Genomic DNA, 21922 nt, shown 5'->3' on the forward strand with positions numbered 1-21922 from the left:
GTTTCTGTTTATATTCGTATTTGCCTGGCATTTCACTCAAACAGTCTTAAAAAAATATTAATATTTTTTCTCTACTTTCTGAAAAATATACAATATATAATATAAAGGCTACATTTACAACCCTATTATTAATGTTAATTGTTTTTAAACTGAGCTTCAAACTGTTTAGACATGTTCCAAATATCAATAACACAAAATTAATAATAATAATAATAATAACAATAATAAACAGCTCATATAAAATTAGCTTGACCCCCTGAGGTTGGCAAAAATAATTTTCCATAATTTTCATAAAGGTTAACCTCTTTTTATTAACCATTTGTTTAATTTTTTAATTTTTTAATTTTTTTTTATGTTTCATCCTATAATTCTGGTAGCACGTTTCTGACACAAGAAAAAAAATCATATGACGTAAAAGTCGAAATGATGACTTAATGTCTCATAATCTCAACTTTTTATTTATAATTATGTATAGTATTTTATATCTCATTTATATATTTCTATTTCTATCTTATACATTTTTATCATATGATTTAGACTTATGTCATACTTATTATAACTTTTATGTACAGTGTTGGGGGTAACAAAAAGTAATTAAGTAACGTAATTAGTTACTTTTGTATGGAGTAACGCAATATTGCAATGCATTACTTATAAAAGTAACTTTCCCCAACACTGTTTATGTATGTATGTATGTATTAAGGAGGAACTTGGCTTCCATACATGTTTGTGTAAAGTGTCGTGGAAATTCACATCCTTGGCAGAAGATTTGTCAAAAAGAAATCTATTTCCCTGAAAGATTTGGCAACCCTGCATGTTACACCGCCTGTTTTCTTTTTTGTTGCTCAAGTATCGTTTATCACGAGGCGAGCGAGTCACGTAGTCTGAGCTGTTGTTAAATACCCCCTCACCCGCAAGCGCTCGGCTGCACCACTGCCGACAGACAGACGGACAGCCTCTCTTCAGCGAGTATCACGAGACCAGCGCTGTCCGCAGCACGATAAAAATATCTTTGTCGTTTTTTTGTGTAGTTTGAAACTTTGTTGCGCTAAGTTTGATCTTAACCAAACACGAGTGTGGGATAGAAGCAAGCATTCAGAGCCCTTGTATATCATCTTGTTCAGTGGCACAGAGTTTTGAGCGCATTTCACCCACGATGTCCGCCAACACGCAGCAGAGCAAGAGCTGCCCCATTCCCACGCGTGTCCTGCACCTCAAAGACTGGTCCCAGCTCCCAGACTGCTACAGTCAGACCCCTGGAGGAACGCTCTTCTCCACCACACCAGGGGGTAAGACTGTGTGCCTATACAGCGTGTTTTTTTTTATAGTGTAGGTTGGTGAACATGTATTTTTATCTGTTTGAAAAATATATGGATATTGTACATCAAATTAAGCAACAAGGTTCAACAAGGTTATTTAAGGTTCATTAAAATGATCAATGATCACAAATAAAAAAATCATTTTTGCTTAAGCATTATTTTTGTCCTGTAAATCTTTAATATTTTTGCAGAGAAAACTTCTACTGTCACCTCAGGAGGATGCTAGTCATGGATGATTGTGATTTAACCACTGTAGCTCATTTCTTTCTTGGTTGAACTCATGGTGTTACAACTCACCATGTGTTAAACTGCACTCAATCTGAACTATTTTAAGCAATATAAAAGTCTGTGCAATACTTTTTAACCTTTGCTATATTAGTTGACTTGCAATAAGACCCTGTATTTTCATTTTCATGTTGATTTTATTTATCGATTGATTGTGGGCGTGCATTTTAACAAAGTACATTAAAACTAAAACCTCTTTTCATGTTATCAAATTGTAATGATCTGAGATATAGTGTGCCTGCGAAATGTCTCACTGGTACACATTCCTGTTGCTACACAAACGTTTGTTATGAACAACAAGTTAATCATTTATGGCAGACCGTCTGCAGCAAGATAGTCCAACTGCCATGCTTGTTGTTATGTAACAATGTCTGGTTGTCTGATTTGCAACTTACATGCTCCCATATGATACTAGGCATTGAGTTAATCTAATCTTGCGAAAAACAAATTCTTGACCCCTTTATTTAATGAGAAGGACCCTCTACCCCACATGTTTCTCAATCTCCTTTGTCCCTCTAGTATACTAGTATATCTTTCGCATGTGGCTGTAACTGTAGCACATGCAGAGGAGGAGGCAATTCTTAGAAACACCCCTCCTCCTTCACAGCTGTTGTGGATTTCAGGAATAACAGAACTCTATGTGCTCAGGAAAATGGGTTCATTGGGGCCACTGTATCATGGATGGTTCCCTCAGGGGAGAAAGCAAAATAACAGATCAGAGACATGTGCATTCATATATATGACAGTATATCTCGCTAAACCTGCCACAACCAAAATAAAGAAAGAAAAATATTTTGCTTGATGGACCGTTAAGATTTTTTGCATTGTGTTCATATATAATATATATAATAAATAATTCATACACTACATGGTAGTATTTATTGTACTGTGTACTGAAAAACATACAAAAAAAAATACAGAAGTTGTAAAAATTGGTGCTAAAATGTCACAATTACCCCCCCCACACACACACACAAAATAAATAAATAAAACGATTAAAAACAAAAACAACTTTATATGAAATATAATTTCACTTTTTTCTGTTGATTTTGGGGTGAAATAATTCATACATCTCAAGGTAGTATTTGTTGTACTGTTTATTTAAAGAACAAATACATGAACATAATGTCACAATTATGCCAATAATAATCCAAATGTGAGCTTTGTTTTCTTAATGCAAAATATAATTTCCCTTTTTTCTGTTGTTTTTCTTGTGATTGGGAGTAAAAATCTAAGCAAATTGCACACTTGCTGAAGAGCAATCAGGGAACAAAACATGCTTCAGCAGAACAAATTCCTGCTGAAACCGTTGGGTTGGTCTCCCTGCATTCCACTGACCGGAGCAGCTCACAGTTGAGACCACCATCTCCATCCACACCCTGCCCCTGCCCCTTCTCTCTCCGCCATCTTTTGTCCAGAACACACTGAACTAAATAGCAAAGGTTGCATAACATGTTTTTCAGCCACTGGTTGGACTGCTGGGTAGAGTATAGCTTCAGCTACAACAGAAATGGCACGACGTTTAGCGCATATCAGACTCCAGACAGCACCTTCAACAGCTCTTAAGTCAGAACAAACCTAACTGGGGCTAGTTAAGTTCCATAAGTTTGTTCACTACATGTTCACAACACTCATCTGTTACATTGCGGTGCCCTCACGTCTCGGCTCTGCTTGCTCATGTGCAGACGGGCTCAAATTTCCTAGAACTAAAACGGGAGGTGCTGAGTCCTGCAGTTCAGTTCACCCCATTTTTCATTGTGGGAGCTTGAGTGCTTCTTTTCACATGCAAAATGTGAAACATTTCAGTCTTTGTTTACAATCTGATCGCGTGGACATGTTGAGTGGCACATCGAGTTAATTGCCATCTTTCTTTTGTTTTGTTAAATAGATTAGAATTGCTGTTCATTTTGGTTTTAATCCCAAGAAATCTTCTTCGGAGTCACATTTTATCATTTGTTTTTGAGTGCTAAAACATTTGGCTGGAATCTTAAGGTTTTTTTTTTCCCTTACATGTTGTACCCTGCAGCCTAGAATGTAAATATATTTTTCTAGCCATCTGATTGGTTGCTTTAATATACGTTCTATCCCTCCTCCAGGAACTCGGATCATTTATGATAGAAAATTCCTCCTGGACTGCAGGAACTCTCCCATTGCCCGGACCCCACCCTGTTGTTTGCCCCAGATTCCTGGGGTAACCATTCCTTCACTCCATCCAATGTCCAAACTGCAGGAACTCAAAGAGGAGTTGGAGGAGGAGGAGGAGAAGGATCTGACAGGTAAAATTGCCGTCTGCTCCAGAAAAAGAAAAATAAAGAATGAAAATCTGTTCTGCGATAACATTTCCAGGACACTTTAAGCCCTCAGGTTTCCCATGAAACACATTATTTTGGTATATCCTGTCCTGTTTTTGTTTTGTCTTGCAATGCTGAGTTTATATTTCACAATTATTATTTTTTTTGAAGACAAAGTTAGAATTGCAAGACAAACTCAGAACTGTGATATAAACTTTGTGTGGGAAATATAAAAAATGTGAGGGAAAAAGTCAGAAATATGAGATAAAAAGCTGCAATTGCAAGGAAAAAAATTTATCTTTATATATATATATATATATATATATATAAACAATTATAAGATTGAAACTAAAATAAGAAATAAAGTCAGAATTGCAAGAACAAGTCAGAATTGTGAGATAGTCATAATTACTGTTTTGATTTTGTGGTGGGAACGGGCTTCCATAGAATACCTCAAAGAAACACTCTAATCAACCTCTCTTTTTATTTTTTTTAGCTGATGACAACCAGTTTGAGATGGACATTTGAGTCTTTCATCTACCTCCTGTGGAGAATTCTTTATTTTATCTGTCGAGATGTTGCTGCTTCCCCCACGATCAGCGGACATCACATATTCACCAGATTACAGGGCTTTTTAATGAGCTAAACAGCCAAAGGGTGTCTTATTCTTTTGTTTAAAAGTATTTGTTAGACGCTTACAAGAAAAAGACAAAAAAAAATTTTTTTTCAAGTGGCAGTGTTTTAAAGTTCTTTATTGTACATATCGTACTTTCTACCTTTTTTTTTTAAGAAAATGTTGCATTACGTGTGAGCCGGGGGAAATCCATGGCAAATTCTCTAATTTCTGAGCTTTATATCTCAACAAACATTATTGATTGTTTAATGGCAAAGACCGACTATATGCCAAATAAATGTCTGTTGCATAAGTTTGGTGTTTCACCTTAAAAAGCGCATCAGAACATAAATGTACACCATTGTGTGCCCTCAGGGTTTTCCTTTTGTTTCATTTGCCTGGATTTCCTCAGGTTTTATTATTTTGATTGAAATAAAAAAAAAAAGAAAGAAACATAGTTGTCATTTGATCTGTTTAGAATTTTAGAAAATTTCATATTGGTATACTGCTATACATCTTGTGTTTCAAATTTGCATAACTCACCTACAAAAACCATGGACTTCCTTCTACTGTTAAAAAGGCATGTGACTTCTGTAAACTAGATTTGCATTTACAGAAGGAATTGTCAGAACTTGCAACGCAGCAACATTTATAAGCTAAAATTTTAAGCAAAAAATTGGCCATATGAAAAACTTTGTCATAAAGTAAATATGACTGTCTTGGAGCAAAACACTAGAAGATACAAATTAACTTCATGAACAAAAGATGTTTAAATGTTAGTAATATTCTTTTGAAATGTTTTTGCTTAAGTATTTTATGCACCAAGGCTGCATTTATTTGATGAAGTGGAAACAGTATAGTAAAATATTAATTAAAAATAAATTTTCTATTTTAATAGATTTTTAAATAAGTAATTTATTACTCCAGGCTTCAGTGTCACATGATCCTTCAGAAATCATTCTAATTAAGCCAATTTGATGCTTAAGAAGCATTTCTTATTAATGTTGAAAACAGTTGCTTGCTGCTTAATATTTTTGTGGAAATTGTAAGGGCATTTATTGAAATATACATTTTATTATACATCTTTACTGTCACCTTTAATCAATTACATGCATCCTTAAAGTAGTACTTTCTTTAAATGCCCTATATATATATCTATAGGTTAGGCTGGTTAGCATGGTAGATGCTGTTACTACACACCATGCCATGCCAATTTTAGACAACTTTCTAAAATGTTTAACTAAAAACTCACTCCAAGTCCTCTGCACATATCAGCTCAAGGAAAAATATCCAGAACTGTGACAAATGTAGTAAGTTTGCTGTTGCTTTAAATAGAATTTTAAGTTATAACAAAAGCAGAAATGAAAGATGTGCTGTAGTAACTTCTCTTTATATAATAGGTTAAATTTGGAACAAGATGCTTTATCCATGTATGTCCCTTTAGGCTGTGGTCCAAACAATTTCTGTCAGGTTTAGATACAAACTAGCCTAGTTTAAACAGTGATCTATTTTCTACTTCCAGCTGCCTCTATAAAACAATCCTGACTGAACTCTCATAAACTCTTACAACAACCTAGTTTTTACTGTCACTTTAAACTGTCACAATTTACTGTCAATTTTACCAGCATTTATTTAACATTTAAAATTTCTTCAAAATGCAATCTAGATTTTATTGGTTAAGACAACTTCATTATGTAAATTAAACGCAAAAGACTTAGACATCTTAAAAATCAAGTTTATTTCTTGAAATTTGTCCAAGACACTGGAGAAACATGTATCCAGTGTTTCGAGAAAGAATCATGTTACAGTTACCTGTGTATGTTTTGAGGTATAGCTGAATCACTATTAAAGCCACTCTTAAATATCTAACAAGATGGGAGGAATTCTCCTTAAAAGCAGTAGAGGGAAAAAAAAAAAAAAAAAGTCACCAAGACTTGCCACTAACAGATTTTAATGGACAAGCTTACAATCGGTAGGAAATCCCTTTTTATCTCACCTTGAAGCCATGCAACTTTGCAAAACTAAGCACAGGTGACAAAGGACAAAAATTAATCTAGAAACAATAAAAGAAATTAACCAAAACTGTTTATTTTGAAAGCATTTTGAGGGCTCTGAGCCTACAATGAAAAAAAAAAAAAAAAATTAAAACAAATGTGAAGTGACATTTGCGCCCCCCATTTCCTTATGTTTTCTGTACAAAATGAAGCAGAAGTCCAGATTCTGCCAACTTCCAAAAGTAAAAGATCCCAATGTTCACTGTGACCAGACCGTTGGTTCCTGCTCGGTAGCTTTACGACCTTTAAAAGAGAAAACACTGAGATTTAGCCACATTAATCTATGTAAACCGTTAACTTGTAAAAAAAATTAATAATAATAATAATAATAATAATAATGAGGTGAAGAGATGGGGCCTGTATCTATTGCTACAACCCTACTGGACCATAAAAACCCACCCCAAAATGGATCGCTCTATCTGCCTTATAGCTCATCTGGGTAAATGGAGATGAATTGGAAATGGAGCAACACAACCAAATTAACCTTACCATGAGTGGTGGGGGAAAAAAAAAAAAAAAAAAAAAATAAGCTTGACAATCAGGCATCATACAGAAAGAGCAGAGAAAGGAACTTGAGTCCCTCGCATTCACAAGAACCTGACGGGGGCGGGGAGGAAACCCCAAGGACAATCAGTGCTTACTGTAGTCATATCCGCTGCCGTAGCCGTAGTAGCCCCCTGTGTAATCGTAGTTGCCGTAGCCTCCGTATCCACCGTAACCTTGCTGGCCGCTGTAGCCATATCCCTGGTTACCGTAGCCTTGATTCCAGTAGTTATTGTAGCCCTGATTCCAGTTCTGACCCTGTCCTACAAAACAAAACCAAATCAATTTTAAACATCTGGCACAGTAACGTACCCTGATATCTGTGAGCAACTTGTAAAACCATAAAGTGATTGGTCTCTACTCAAGCTTTGTGGGGCATTAGAATGGATTTAGATTAATCGGCTCCGAGATCAGCCAAAGCTTTTAAGATAGATTAAATCTGAAGACTTCACATATACACAAGATGAAATAGATTAAAATATCTGCATGTGAGCAATAATAAATTCTGATAGGATTTTTTTATTACAAATATTTATAATTCTATGAGGTTATCAGAAAATCAGATTCGGCAGTAGGTTTAAACTAGCCTCAGTCGTAAGTATATTACAGCTTATATCTTCTGTAGAGCTGCTTATAGCTGAATTTAACTAGTTTCATAATTGGAGTAACTTTACAGTTACTGAACTGAATTAACACTGACCGGACTCCACTAACTGAATACCGTCTTTTTGGAGCCGATTTACGGCAGAATTTGAATCTCTCATATTTGAACAAGTTTCCAGCATTGATTATCTTCCCGTTTATTACCATGAAGCGGCTTTAAAGGTCCCATGACATGCTGCTTTTTGGATGCTTTTATATATGCCTAAGTGGTCCCTAGTACTGTATCTGAAGTCTCTTTCCCAAAATTCAGCCTTGGTGCAGAATTTCAGCCACTACGAGCCAGTCCCACAATGAGCTTTCCTTAGGACGTGCCATTTCTGTGTCTGTAGCTTTAAATGCTAATGAGGAGGAGAGAGGCGGGGCAACTGCCATGCTTCGCTCGTTTGCAAGCCATGACGTCTCTCGAGAAAAAAAAAATATTGCGCTCGCCTCGCACAGTAGTAGCTCATTTTCTCATGGGCGGGCCAAATTCTCTGGGCGGGCAAATCAGAGAAAGGGGAGGTAACCTTTCCCCGTATGACGACATAAAGGGAAGATTCCAGATTGGGCCATCTGAGCTTTCATTTTCTCAAAGGCGAAGCAGGATACCCAGGGCTCGGTTTACACCTATCGCCATTTCTAGCCACTGGGGGACCATAGGCAGGCTAGGGGAACTCATATTAATGTTAAAAAACCTCATAAAGTGAAATTTTCATGCCATGGGACCTTTAAAATTTGTATTGTATGAAGCTCTACATAAATAAGTGACTTGCCTCAGTTAACCCGACAGCATTCGATTCATATAGACACAAAAGGTTGACTGTTGTTTTCTAATGCATATCTCTGTACATTTGATGAGCATTCAGTCTTTATCTAGGTAAACTTTGCACAGACTAACGCAGCCTAAAGTAGCATGCAGAGGTACCAACCTCCACGCCCCCTTCCTCTCCCTCCAAAACGACCTCCATACTGCTGCTGCTGGTACACTTCTTTTGGCTGCGCAACCTTAATCTCGCACTGGGGGGAAAAAAGGCAAAAATGGGTGATTTGGAATCATTATAGCAGAACATCTGCATAAAACACTACAGCTAAAATTAATAATCAAGTAAGACCACGGACTTGTAGACAATGTATAAAATCTTATGGTATATTCATGTCAAGTATAAAAGGTTAGTACAATGTCAAATAGCGAACAACATCCCTGAAGATTGATCACATCCATCAATAAATTTAAGGTAAACATCAAACTGGAAACACTCACAAGGCCTTCTTTTCCACTTGTGTCCTTGGTTCCACTGACGTTATGATATTTCTTTTCCAAAACTTTCTTGACAGCCTCTTCTTCCTTGAAGGTAATGAAGACAAACCCTCTCCTCTTATTTGTCTTTGGATCCATTGGAAGTTCAATAGTCTCAATCTGCAATGTCAAAAATCATGATGTCAACAAATGTGTATATAAAAAAAAAAAATAATAATTAAACTGCAAAACCAACAACTGCAAACAAAACAACATCTATTAGCAAAAGGAGGGAGAAAAAAAAAAAAAAAAAAAAAACACTATACAAAAGAAAGTGCGTGCAAAGATCAAAAGCGAAACTTTACATTGCCAACATACACCAATTACGTTATCATTCCTTTAACTAAACAAACGCTTGAAATCTTATTTCCAATGTAAAACTTTGATTACACATGTCTAAATTTTCTGCTCAGCTTGCTTAAAACAATTTAAAGAAATTCAAACTCTAAAAAGAACACTCCAGTACCTCGCCAAAGGCACCAAAATACTCGCGGATCCTCTCTTCTGTAGTTTCAGGGTTCAGCCCGCCGACAAAGATCTTCTTAGCAGGTTCTTTCTTCATTGCCATTGCCTTCTTGGGGTCAATCTGTCGTCCATCCAGTCTGTGCTCTTTTTGTGCTAAAACCTGTGCAAAGAGAAATTAACGATTTAGTTAACCATCGAAGAATCACAAGACTTCAGGTTTTCCTAAGCACCAAAGCTTACCTTATCTACACTGGCTGACTCTTTAAAAAGAATAAACCCAAATCCCCTTGATCGCCCAGTGTTGGGGTCCATTTTGATGGTGCAGTCTGTCACCTCTCCAAATCTAGAGAAGTAATCTTTAAGATCCTTTTTACTCGTGTCCCAGCTGAGGCCCCCAACAAACATTTTCCTGAGGAAACGAAGCAGAAAATCTGAGTGAGACCAGGAGGGGGCGTGGTAGCACAGATTTCACAAATTTCCCCATTTCTTGAATTGAAAAAAAAAAGCCCACTTTCTACTAATAAACGGAAATCAAAACTGCAACACAATACAGATGTATTAAAAGCGCACACACACAAAAAACGTCTGCTTAAGGGAACAATTAAAGAGGTGCAACAGTGCATTTTAAAACCCCGCTCCGTATTCAATTCACCAATGCACCCATCCCCCTACAAAGAGACACATGGCGCCAACAAAGACAGGAAGGACAAAGGGGTTTACGTCCGCGCATCCAGCACAACCGTTACTTTTACGTACCCCGCATCTTCCTCTCCTTTGCTAGCATCAATTTGCCCCCCGTCCGACGAACCATTTTGAGGGTCTTCCTCGTCCCCAGCCGTTTCGTCGCCACCGGCGTCTCCCTGCGCTCCGGCCTGCTCATCCCCGGTGCCTTCCTCGTACTGCCCGGCTCCGTTCAGATCGTCCTCGTGGCCGTTTTCTGAGGTTTCCATATAATGCTGCTCGGCATCTGACATGGTGGTAGTTTAATGTGAAAACCTAAAACTGCAGAGTACGTGAAATAATTACGAAAGGAAGCGCCTTATGTAACGCATAAAAACCACCATTTTGAAAAGCGGCCCTCGCATTTATCATACGCAACAAAAATTTAAACATATCGCTTTCTAATTTAGGATAATACACAGCTTAACTGTCCTATAATTAAATGTAAGGGTTAATGCAACTAATACGTACACGGAGGCTACCAAATTCGTAATTTTCACGTAAATACTTTACCGTAAAAGCAGCAGCAAGTGAAAAGTCTCCGTGGAATGCTTTCCGCGGTGTGGGCCCTTCCTTATTGCGCCGACAAGTGGTTGGTTTTATATTACTGGATGGAAGATAAAGGAAGTTTAGTAAGGGCGTATTTAATTGGGTGGCTTCGAACGCCTATCATTCTAATAGCCAATCAAATGTGTCGCTTACACGTCACAGCAATCCTCCCCCAAACGCGCCTCGTCTGATCCTTCGTGTCGCGCGGGGGTAGAACTCTTTGTTCTTGTTTGGTTTATAAACGTGTTGTTGACCACTTTTAAGTGAAATTACAATTAAATATTTTTAGAAGGGAGCTACAAAGAAAATAATGCAAGAAACAAGCGTTTGTATTTCGATTTTTAGTCAAATAGTAATGAGGAAGTTACAGCGGCTTTTGCAATAGGCCTTTTAATTATTTGCTTTATTACATTCATTTTTTTGTCGAGATCAGACAATTGTATTAATATACTTAGTTCTTCACTTTAAAAAAAATGATTGTGAACCAAATATTTATCACCATCAGAAGGGTAGAATGATTTTCTTTTTAATAATGAATTTTAAGATTTGATTTGATGTTGAATAATGTTAGAATGTTTCTACTGTGTAAGTATGCAGTGACAAGGATACTGTAAATTTGCACTTTTATCTTACAATTAAATGAACATTGACAATTTAAAACTAACACATTTGGATAAAAAGAAAAAAGGGCTGAAGAAAAATTACAAAACTTTTATTTTATAAAGCAGTTTGAATGATATGAGGAAAATAGACCAAAATAGAGTGAGACAGTAACTTCTTGTTGGTAAATTCTTCTTGCTTAAAAAAAAATGTCATGCTGCTGCCTCCTCTACTACTGTTCCATCAGATATTTTGGGCTTATTAGGGTTATTATTCATCAACCAGTCTGCAAGCCATGTCTGTAAAGAAAAATAACAGTACAAAAATAACTGAGTAAATAGGATATTGACATATTATGAAATCCAGAATGATCTGTATTTGCACTGTCCAAGTGTTTTTATTTGAATAGAAACATCCCTTTCCATTGTCCTCATCTGACCTACAACAAATAAATAAAAACAAACAAACATACATGCAATAAGGGATGCAAATATTTGAAACTTCTTTTGACTGGTTCATCTCTGTTGGTTGTGTCAGTCATTGTAATTAAAATACATTGATAAATTACCATTTTTTGTTTGATAATGAGCTGCTTATTTTATGGGGACAAAATCATTTTTACGTTACTGTTCTGACAGGCTTAATAGATAGCCTACTTTACGGTAGCCAGTTGTTATTACATTTTGTCCCTGAAATCCACCCATCAGCTAGGACCAGTATAATCCTGATTTTATTTTTTTTTCCCAAAAAAATTTGAACAACACATACTGAAGGTTTGAGTATGATCAAAAGCAAAATTGTATGCTCTAATCAGATTTCAGAATGTTTTTTTTTTCCATGTGAAAAGCCCATTTTCATGATTTGATCCAATCTAATAGCCAAATTTCTTTTGAACAACTGGATCCAGAGTGTCAAAAGAAAGGAATCGGGTTGAACAATTTTAAAGAAATTCTTCCAAAATTACAATTCTGTCAATGTATTTGCCCTCAAGTACTTCCAAATTTATTAGAATGACTTTTAAAAGCTTTTACACTTACAAAAGGGTCCAATGGCTTTTTCTTGCTCAGCTCTGTCAGTCCAGTGAGAAGTGTTGGGCTGACGTACCGGCTCAGGTAATCTTTGGCGGCATCTCTCATAGGAATGGGTTCAATCACAGCTAAAAGAGTTGAGAAGCAGATTTTTAGTATGCTTTCTTATCCTGTTCACTGAACTCATCTGGACAGGGTTAGATTTACTCACAGTTGGGAAACATGAACCTGATCTCCCTCTCAGCAGCAGTGAAGGATTCACTGCCATGCACAGCATTCCGCAGGTCACAAGTGCCGAATCTCGCTCTCAGACTGATGATGACATTCACAAATATGAGTGTTACATGGAAATAATTACTGATATTGAGCACAAATGAAACATATTACAGTATGCATAATGAATATAGCTTTATTGCAATGACAAATGAGTTATGTGATTGATTTAGGCATTGCAATGAACACAGACTTTGTAAATCATTAGCCTGAAGTGCATAAAATCCAACAAAAGTATCTATTTATTTTGCCAGGAGTTTAAAAGGCACAGAAAATGGTGCCCTGTAATAGTTCCCCCTACAGTACATGAACTTCATAAGTCCATTTTATTATTAAACCACCTGCATAGACAGAGAAGATTCATTCAGTGACATTCATTACCAGTCAGGATGCGTTTCTCTAGCCTTGATGCTGCTGACTGGCCCCATTATGGCTTTCCAGGTGGCAATAGCCTGGTGTCGGGCCAGTGCTAGAGCAACAACCGGTCCGGAGCTCATGAAGGCAGTCAGATGGGGAAAATGCAGCTTCCCATAATGCTCAACATAGAAATCACTGCATTGCTCTGGACTCAGCTGAAGCCTTCTTTTCTGTTAAATGAGAAAAACAAAATGAGAATGATAAAGGCATAAGCAGAATGTAAATCTTACTAAAGCTGATAAGCTTACTAAAGCTGATTTTAGCTGATAAGCACAATGCATATTTACATTTATTTATTAAACAGAGGTTTTTCTCCAAAGCGATTTACGAATGAGGAATACACTCGATTTATCATAAGCAGGCAATAACACAAGGAGTGCTGGTCACACAATGTTTCAAACACTGTCCAGAACAGTGCAAGCTAGAAGGAAGGAAATAGGAATCGTGAAAGCATAGATTTTTGTTGTTTTAATACATTTCATCAGCCTCATTTTAAACAGTACAATGTAGTGGCATCAGACACCACATGACGATCTTGGACTCAGAAAAGGTCAAACTAGGGATTGTCTCAATTCACCATGTAAATAATTCATCGTATGCGCCGTGCAAAATGCAATATTTAAGAATAGAAAAAAAATAGTTGTGTCTGTTCACTTACGTAACATTACCTGAACAACTGTAAATCCAGACTGAAGAATAATGTCCTCAATTTCATCGGTTTTGTGGATGGCATCAGGTTTGATTAAAGCCAAAGTTCTCTCCACGAAGATACGAGGTGCAGGCATCTGTTTCTGAGGACTGTCGCTCTCCATGACTTTTTAACAGCTAACGTTTCACTATTTTTCTGCTATTGACGTTACAGGACTTTTTCACGGTTACATTTAAAGTTGCTTGAACAGCCAAGGCAAAATTGATCAAAAACTATAAAAGTAAAAAATTATAAATTTACCAGAATGGAAGCACAATTACTATGTTTACTTACCTACAACACTAAAATAGTTTATATTTCAAGCGTCTGTATCATGTCGTGTCCTCAACGTTTGTTGGCCTTGTTGCTAGGCAACAAGTGGCAAAGATTTAATCAACATACATTAGCGCCATCTAGCGGCTATTCAAACCGATTTACACGACTCAAATGGTTGCATTTCAGTTGTAGTTTATTGCAAGTCAGAAAAAATTAAGTAAACAAAGTCAATTGTAGTTCTTTTTAAAAGTGTTTATTTTATTTAGACATTAGAAAAGGCGTCTATCTTGTTCCAATGGTCACCTGCCACACTCTGATCAGGTTGTCTGTGTATCCAGCAAAGAGAGTCTGTGATGAGAAACGGGCATTATTATCAGGTACTACTTTAGAAGCACTTGCTACTGATTTAAAATCATATTACTGTCCCCCTCATATTTGCAGGACTGTCACCATAAAGTTTCAGATGTTATAAGTGATTGGGTATAATCAACGGGAGCAGCTGATCCAGCTAGAATTTACAACTAATGAAATGCAAGGAATAGCTCAGGAACTCATTCCAGGCAGAAAAGGCTGCTGTAAAACCCACCTGTCCATCAGCAGACCAGGCCAGAGAAGTGCACTGAGGCGGCTCAGCCTTGCTGTTGGTGGTGATGATGTCCTGCCTCAGCTCATCAACAATGACCTTGCCCTCCAGATCCTGTTGAGAGAAAACAGTCAGCTTTGCAACAGCAGTATGATGTTATACCCGCTTGGGCCAATAGTTCTTAGAAACAGCCTCTTTATCATCATAGTTACAGAAGGCATTGAACTTTCATCATTGAACTCTCTGCTCCAATTTAAACGGTTACTGTTAATATATTAAGGATAAAGCACTTAATTCACACTGAAGCTTGCAGTTTTGTCTTAAAGAAGGGAAATCTTTGCATTTGAAACATCTTAGATATACAGTATTTTAAAGTATTTAATATGGATGAAAAGCATTCATGTACATAAACGCACCCAGATCTTGATGCTAGGTCCAGTGGCGGCACACAGCCAGTAGCGGTTGGGACTGAAGCAAAGGGCGTTGATGTTGTCACCACTGTCCAGGGTGTAAAGGTGCTTGCCCTCGTTCAGGTCCCACAGCATGGCTTGCCCATCCTGAAATGAGGACAAACACAGTGAATACAGATAGAAAAGTTATGAGCTCTGAAAACTCACAATGGTTTTTTTCTGTGTTCAGAAACAGCCTCTTTTATAATCACATGGATTCAGATGGCATTAAGGTTTCATCATCTTCACTCGGTCATCTCAAACCTCTAACCTGTTCACTAACTGCAGTAGTGAAAACCAGAAAAAGAGTGACCACATTACCTTTCCACCAGAGGCACACAGAGATCCATCAGGAGACACGGTCACTGTGTTCAGGTATCCAGTGTGGCCAATGTGGTTGGTCTTCAGCTTGCAGTTAGCAAGATTCCATACCTGTAACAAACACACATAATTTAAACTGGCTGCATTAGCAAACATTCAGCCAATCCACGCAAGCTGCCCTGATGAAACGGTTCACTTTGTTAATGGTCTCAATCCGTTACCCATCATAATTGCAGGACTTGTCGTCAGAGCCCAAGAGCTCAGACAAAAAGAATGTGGATTTGATTAATCACAGGGTAAAGTTGTTCACAGACCAACTATTCTAGTTTACATAAAGGTACAGACAAAGGTCTCACCTTGACCATTTTGTCCCACCCACAGGACACAATGATGGGGTTGTTGCTGTTGGGAGAGAAACGCACACAGGACACCCACTCAGAGTGGCTGTCATCCTGTGGACAAATCAAAATAAAGGGTTTCAGAACAGCACAAGCTATCATAAACATCAGGGTATCTGTAGAGTTTTTAAAGTTAAAGCCTTTAAGACCTGCACAAATAAAATACTGCATGTGCATGCAGAACAAACCAATACAACCTCAAAATAAAACATGCATCTCAAATTCTTTCACTTAATTAAACAGGCACACATTCAAATGCTAACCAAGTTTAAAACACTGTTTTATTCCATATACACATGTATTGAAATTGAGCAATAGAGTTAATAGCAATGGTTAAAGGCAGCATTCTTTTAATATCACTGACTCACTGAGATACTATAGTATTATTTTGAATCAGTTATAATGTCTATATTGCCAAGGAAACATTTTTCACTTAGTTTAACTTGATATTAAAATAAGCTTATTTCAGTTCATGTTTATTTCAAGCAACAATTTTTAATGTTTTAGTAAACTATAATAACCCTGGCTAGAGGTTAATCGACATTAGATTTTGCAGATATGATAATGCGTTTCACGAGTTTTTACTTTGAAATGCTAACATTTAAATTAAATCACCTTTCGTAGTTTAATAATCACATTCGACCACATTTTTGACTCCAGTCCCCACATTTAAGACCTTTTAAAATAACAACATTTTTGATATACCAGAAAATATTGCCTTAATTGACTTTGTTAAATTCAATTTGATCAGACTGAACTTAAGACATTAAGACTTTTTCAAAGCAATTTTTCCCTCTTTATGCGAGATGGTCAAAGACTACTACTACTTATGATCTCTCCATAAAGTGAGCCCTAAACTTGAGTAAAGAGCATTATGGAGGTCTACCTGGATGGTGTACTTGCAGACTCCCAGGGTGTTCCACAACTTGATGGTCTTGTCTCTGGATCCAGACACGATCTGACGGTTGTCAGCAGAGAAAGCCACGCTCAGAACATCCTTGGTGTGTCCAACAAAACGGCGGGTTGTAGTGCCACTGGGTGAAAAAAAAAAGCACAAATTCAAATTAACCTGACATTCTGAACAATTAAATTGAAAACTCCTGACGTACACAACCACATTCTTTGAGGTTCTAAGAGTTTTAAATTCAGAAACAGCCTCTTTATCATCACAATGACACAGATGACATTTGAGTTTCATCATCACTTCAAGTCCTATGGAACTGATTTTGAATGACTGCCCTGTGCCTCCAAATACTCACGTTGTCAGATCCCACAGGCGCAGGGTGCTGTCCCAGGAGCCAGACAGGGCGAACTGACCATCGGATGAGATGACAACATCACTCACAAAGTGGGAATGGCCCTTCAGAGCACGCTGCGGGATGCCATAGTTGGTCTCATCACGGGTCAGCTTCCACATGATGACGGTTTTGTCTGCAAGGTGGACAACAGAAGATCACCTAACAGATCAGATACCTGTAAACCTTCATTTGCTTTACAATTCTGACAGCTGGAGGCATCTCACACACTAGTTACTACCATTCACTGATGCTACATTATATTCTAACCATAAACTAGGTCTCGATAGTGCAAAATGTCAGCTTTATACAGAGCTAGAGCTAGAGCTGAATGGACCTTTTATTCAGTGTAAATGTCAAGGGCTCGTGTATCCGGATGCTCATTGGGCTGCAGCGCGGCTCTGAGAACACTTACCCCGGGACGCGGACAGAATCATGTCGGGAAACTGGGGAGTGGTGGCGATTTGGGTGACCCATCCACTATGACCCTTAAGGGTCCCCCTTACTGTCATCTGCTCGGTCATTTTGGCGCAGGAAAGAATCACCTATTAAGGTGGATGGAGTTGGATTTTGTCGGAGGGCCGAGTCCTCCCTGTAGCTCTCACACTGTCGCAAGAGGAAAAGGAAGAAACACACCGGAAGCAAAACTCTTGAGGCTGAACCGTCTTCTTCAGCTCGCGCTCTCGTGTGAGTTTCCTCATGAAACAGCTTACTGCCATCTAGTGTGTACAAATAACAAAATACTTATTTTTTTATGTTTAAGTGTTTTCATCTTCGATGTCTTTAACAAAGAGATTGAATTGCAATAATATGTTGATTGTAGCCAAGTTTTATATACATAAATGTAGATTTGTTAAAGTTTCTCCTTGTTTTGAGGCATTTAAAAATGATTTTAGAATTTTACTTCAGTCCATAAAACAATAAAAAATGAAGAGTGCTTTAAAACTCTAAACTTCTGGCAACATACTTGGAATGTAATTTAATTTTTCTTATAATTTGCTTTACATGTTTTGGTATTATTTTAACTTTTAATATACACATCTTCCTGAGAACCAGGAAAAAAAACGTTTTTTGAATTTTATTGTTTTTATGTCATTACATTGGTTGGAGCACAGAAACAAATGGAGAAAAAAATATATATATTTATTTTCATATTTTATTCTAAGTCTCTTGTAGAGAAATAGGTAGAGGACACCAGTTATTCAACAAAATAAAATAAAAATAAATAAATAGACATGAAAAGGCATAAACAATGCCAATAAGTTTTTAGGTTTCAGGCTATTTTCATCCAAACTTTGTACAAAGATGATTCTCAACTATGTTATGGAAGATATAACAGAATGATTTGATTTACTACTCTACTTTATGGAATATGTGCGTAAAATGTCCATAAATTCGTATTCCCATTCTATACAATGTATCTGTAATTTGCATATTAATGTATTCTTGTGGGCAAACTATAATGAAAAAAGACGTGTTATAATGGGAGCAATAACATGGCAACATTTTCATAAGAATATCTCATATTTCATAGGAATATTGATCTATAATTTCTTTCTGACTTTTTGAGTTTCCCCAAAATGCCTGATTAACATGCCGTTTTCCTGGTGTCCTCTACAGAAGACATGTAGGCTATGAAAATTATGCCCTGTTTCGTAACAAAAAGTCATATTACGATTTGAAACCCCATAACATCTTTTTCTGAGATATTTATTTACGACAAACAATTTGAAAATTAGCCCGATTGAAATGATAATTACAAAGAGTGTTGGGCAGTAACTAGTAACTTAGTTACTGTAATAATATTACTTTTTGCAGTAACTAGTAGTGTAACTAATTACTAATAAGACTTCAGTAATAATATTACAGTTATCATCCATAAAACAGCTTAGTTAGTTACTTTTCATGCCTCAACCCCGCTGATTTAAAATCCAACAATCAAATAATTATTAGATTTATTTTCATAATTTTCATGACTCGCACATGCATGTGATGTCCCCAGTGCAGCAGGCAAGATTGGAATATGAAAAAGCTTACATTCAGCAGATAGAAATATTGCATTTTATTGATTTTGTCAGGAAAAAAGATGATCTGAACATTGTTGTATAAGTTGTGGCTTTACTTTACTCTGGCATTACATCCCACCCACATCCCTCTGATCAGCATGTGGTACATTATATTACTATACTTAAAAATCTTTTTGGAAAATGTAACAGTTTCTTACAAACTTATGTGATTTGATCAAATACATTATGAAATATAATCGTATATGCATGGGTAACAGAGAAATTACAATTAGCTTCAAGCTACACATGACAATTAATGAGATTAATACAACACTTCTACTTGAATGTCACTATCAATCACTATTGAGTGTTTGTAAAAAGTTCTGACTGCGATCCAATGTGGATTTTGGTCAAATTATCAGAAATATGTTGTTAGTAACATTCTTGGAAAATTTGATGTGGAAGATACACAGTTACAACTTCTGTGGGGCGTGAAGAAAAGTAATGTAACTAGTAGTGTAACTAATTACTGTTGTCAGAAAGTAATAAGTACAGTAACAATGTTACTTTTGAAAGGAGTAACTAGTAATGAGTAATATATTACATTCTTTGAGTAACTAGCCCAACACTGATTACAGAACATTATCATATTTCCCGAAGAGTGCTACATTTGATCATTCTGTTAATATCAGTCATATTTATAGACCAAGGAGTGTTTATGATCAAACCTCCATTTGATATCTCTAAAAAGACCAGAATGTGCTCTGTACAAGGCATCCTGTGCCATGTATGGTCTCAGAGAAATTCACTAAAATATAATGTCCTCTACAGAGGACAAAAGTCTATGCCTGGGTCCCATAAAAATGATTTATTGATTCTATACACTCTTAGAAAAAAGGGTTCTTTGGGGTTATATAGAACCCTAGGGTTCTTTACTCAACTCCAAAGAACCCTTTATGCCAAAAAGGTTCTATATAAGGAGAAAGAACCCTTTTTGGCACAAAAGGGTTCTTTGGGCTAAACCATGCTTTATGTATGTTTACACATTAGTCTATTTAAAATTATTATACTACATTATATTTGTGTTTTTATTTCAATTTTACTTGGACACACCTTTATTCCGAAGAAAATAAACTTAAAATTTACGTCTGCACTTTCAAGTTTAATAGAAAATAATTGCCACGTGATCCTGTACACTGAATAAAATGCCTAACATCTAAATTAACTGGTTTTACTTAAGTCTACTATCAATGAAGCAAACTATTAATTTATACCAATAATAATATCAAGTACTGGTTAAATTAGTGTTCATCAAGATTTTTTAGCTAACATATTTACTTTTACATTTAGCAGATGCTTGTATGCAAAGCGACTTACAAATGAGGACAATGGAAGCAATCAAAATCAACAAAAGAGCAATGATCTGCAAGTGCTATAACAAGTCTCAGTTAGCTTAACGCAGTACACGTAGCAAGGTTTTTTTTTAAATCATATAATAAATAAAAAGAAAACAGAGAGTAGAAAAAGAATAGAGCAAGCTAGTGTTAGAGGCCTTTTTTCTTTTGTTAATTGTATAATAAATAAAAAGAAAACAAATAGATAGAATACAAAAAGATCAGAGAAGCAAGTGTTATGCTGCGTCTCAATGTGCCTACTTATACTACGCCCTTAAAGCATGCACTCTTTTGGTGAAGAAAAAGTACACACTTTTGAGTGTGTAGTAGTAGAAGAGTAGGCAAGCTTTGGGACATACTATCACGTCACACATCTGCGTCTTTGACTGACGCTCTGTCGCATAGATACACGCACCCTGTCACTGTAAACTGGCCTGTCAATCATCTTGTCATAATTGGCGTCCCGTTTCTCTGCTTAACAGTGATTATAAAATTTTAGCTATTATGTTTGCTAAAAGACTAAAATCTGTATTGGGATCTGTTATAGATGAGACACAATCTGTTTTTTTTAACAAAAGACACATTGTTAACAATATAAGGCTGATTCTCGATTTATTAGATTATTCAGACTTGATTCAGGAGGACAGCTTCATTCTTTTCTTAGATTTCTATAAAGCTTTCGATTCTTTGGAGCACCAATTTATTATTAATTCATTAGTTAAATTTGGTTTTGGGGATATGTTTTGTAGAGTAATTAAAACCCTTTACAATAATGGAAGTGCTTCGATTAAATTAAAGAATGGTTTAGTTTATCCAGATGAGTGAGACAAGGGTGTCCCATTTCTCCCTATTTATTTCTTCTTTGTGTGCAGCTACTGTCAACATCTGTATGTGAAAGTGGTACTCAGGGTATCCATATAGCGGACATCCTCCACATTGCATTTAATTTAACTTCCTACCTTATTGGAGAGAAAAGAAGTAGCACATTGATCTGCCAGTCGGGGTTCTTTCATGCTGAGAACAGCTCATATTTTATGCATAATGATGCATTTAAAAGTTAACGACCAAACGGATGTTTATAAAAGTTTACATTACTGTTACAGATTAAATATAACACAGATAACATTAAATACATATTTTTTACCAGGTTAAATGTTGAATATATTAGTAACTCAAACCCCCTTTTCTAAGCCTCTCTACCTAACCGCCGGTCGCGCACTCCGCCATGTTTGTAGTTTTTAACGCGTTTTATTCGTGTTTGTAGTTCTGAACAGAATCCTTCACCAAAGCGCAATGGATTGTGGGTAATATTAGCCATTAGAGTGTGCACATACTACTACTTAAAACGCAGGGTTAGTTTTTTTTTTAAAGATAGACCTACTATAAAATATTTATTTTTATTTATAATATAATATA

At 36.5% G+C, this 21922-nt stretch overlaps 4 protein-coding genes across 5 annotated transcripts; 1 reads left to right on the forward strand and 3 right to left on the reverse strand.

Moving 5' to 3' along the window:
* The first annotated feature begins 813 nt into the window (after positions 1 to 813).
* On the forward strand, positions 814 to 4952 carry LOC107680914 (eukaryotic translation initiation factor 4E-binding protein 3-like). The gene is made up of 3 exons (XM_016476994.1): positions 814 to 1289; positions 3701 to 3880; positions 4392 to 4952. The coding sequence occupies exons 1-3, from the start codon at positions 1157 to 1159 to the stop codon at positions 4421 to 4423; spliced, it is 345 nt and encodes a 114-aa protein (XP_016332480.1). The 5' UTR covers positions 814 to 1156; the 3' UTR covers positions 4424 to 4952.
* A 1749-nt stretch (positions 4953 to 6701) lies between these two features.
* LOC107680911 (heterogeneous nuclear ribonucleoprotein A/B-like) lies at positions 6702 to 10843 on the reverse strand. Its single transcript, XM_016476989.1, has 8 exons — positions 10743 to 10843; positions 10266 to 10511; positions 9750 to 9918; positions 9511 to 9669; positions 9009 to 9164; positions 8677 to 8764; positions 7204 to 7368; positions 6702 to 6805 (listed from the first exon to the last, which is right to left on the reverse strand). The coding sequence occupies exons 2-8, from the start codon at positions 10481 to 10483 to the stop codon at positions 6762 to 6764; spliced, it is 999 nt and encodes a 332-aa protein (XP_016332475.1). The 5' UTR covers positions 10484 to 10511; positions 10743 to 10843; the 3' UTR covers positions 6702 to 6761.
* Positions 10844 to 11526: 683 nt separating this feature from the next.
* LOC107680913 (nucleoside diphosphate kinase homolog 5-like) lies at positions 11527 to 14136 on the reverse strand. Of its 2 annotated transcripts, XM_016476991.1 has the most exons (6): positions 14079 to 14136; positions 13765 to 13986; positions 13061 to 13266; positions 12618 to 12718; positions 12416 to 12534; positions 11527 to 11677 (listed from the first exon to the last, which is right to left on the reverse strand). In XM_016476991.1, the coding sequence occupies exons 2-6, from the start codon at positions 13906 to 13908 to the stop codon at positions 11591 to 11593; spliced, it is 657 nt and encodes a 218-aa protein (XP_016332477.1). In that variant the 5' UTR covers positions 13909 to 13986; positions 14079 to 14136; the 3' UTR covers positions 11527 to 11590. The 2 variants fall into 2 exon arrangements, with proteins under 2 accessions (XP_016332477.1, XP_016332478.1); XM_016476992.1 differs by lacking the exon at positions 14079 to 14136 and having other exon boundaries at positions 13765 to 14002.
* Positions 14137 to 14300: 164 nt separating this feature from the next.
* LOC107680927 (guanine nucleotide-binding protein subunit beta-2-like 1) lies at positions 14301 to 17745 on the reverse strand. Its single transcript, XM_016477023.1, has 8 exons — positions 17522 to 17745; positions 17071 to 17242; positions 16698 to 16845; positions 15770 to 15865; positions 15414 to 15524; positions 15060 to 15200; positions 14647 to 14757; positions 14301 to 14408 (listed from the first exon to the last, which is right to left on the reverse strand). The coding sequence occupies exons 1-8, from the start codon at positions 17628 to 17630 to the stop codon at positions 14343 to 14345; spliced, it is 954 nt and encodes a 317-aa protein (XP_016332509.1). The 5' UTR covers positions 17631 to 17745; the 3' UTR covers positions 14301 to 14342.
* Positions 17746 to 21922: the final 4177 nt, after the last annotated feature.

Source organism: Sinocyclocheilus anshuiensis, unplaced genomic scaffold (assembly GCF_001515605.1).
Source record: "Sinocyclocheilus anshuiensis isolate Anshui unplaced genomic scaffold, SAMN03320099.WGS_v1.1 scaffold1462, whole genome shotgun sequence".
In the NCBI taxonomy this organism is placed as follows: domain Eukaryota; kingdom Metazoa; phylum Chordata; class Actinopteri; order Cypriniformes; family Cyprinidae; genus Sinocyclocheilus; species Sinocyclocheilus anshuiensis.

Excerpts from the sequence above, each read along its gene's own strand:
- LOC107680914 (XM_016476994.1), top strand. The coding sequence starts at position 1,157 with ATGTCCGCCAACACGCAGCAGAGCAAGAGCTGCCCCATTCCCACGCGT. Across the intron at positions 1,290-3,700 it reads CTTCTCCACCACACCAGGGG|GAACTCGGATCATTTATGAT; the intron begins GTAAGACTGTGT and ends TCCCTCCTCCAG. Across the intron at positions 3,881-4,391 it reads GGAGGAGAAGGATCTGACAG|CTGATGACAACCAGTTTGAG; the intron begins GTAAAATTGCCG and ends TATTTTTTTTAG.
- LOC107680911 (XM_016476989.1), bottom strand. The coding sequence starts at position 10,483 with ATGTCAGATGCCGAGCAGCATTATATGGAAACCTCAGAAAACGGCCAC. Across the intron at positions 9,670-9,749 it reads AGTCAGCCAGTGTAGATAAG|GTTTTAGCACAAAAAGAGCA; the intron begins GTAAGCTTTGGT and ends CTCTTTGCACAG. Across the intron at positions 7,369-8,676 it reads GAGAGGAAGGGGGCGTGGAG|GACAGGGTCAGAACTGGAAT; the intron begins GTTGGTACCTCT and ends TTTGTTTTGTAG.
- LOC107680913 (XM_016476991.1), bottom strand. The coding sequence starts at position 13,908 with ATGGAGAGCGACAGTCCTCAGAAACAGATGCCTGCACCTCGTATCTTC. Across the intron at positions 12,719-13,060 it reads AGAGAAACGCATCCTGACTG|TCTGAGAGCGAGATTCGGCA; the intron begins GTAATGAATGTC and ends TGTCATCATCAG. Across the intron at positions 11,678-12,415 it reads AAAAGCCATTGGACCCTTTT|ACATGGCTTGCAGACTGGTT; the intron begins GTAAGTGTAAAA and ends TTTTCTTTACAG.
- LOC107680927 (XM_016477023.1), bottom strand. The coding sequence starts at position 17,630 with ATGACCGAGCAGATGACAGTAAGGGGGACCCTTAAGGGTCATAGTGGA. Across the intron at positions 16,846-17,070 it reads CGCCTGTGGGATCTGACAAC|TGGCACTACAACCCGCCGTT; the intron begins GTGAGTATTTGG and ends TTTTTCACCCAG. Across the intron at positions 14,758-15,059 it reads GACCTAGCATCAAGATCTGG|GATCTGGAGGGCAAGGTCAT; the intron begins GTGCGTTTATGT and ends TTCTCTCAACAG.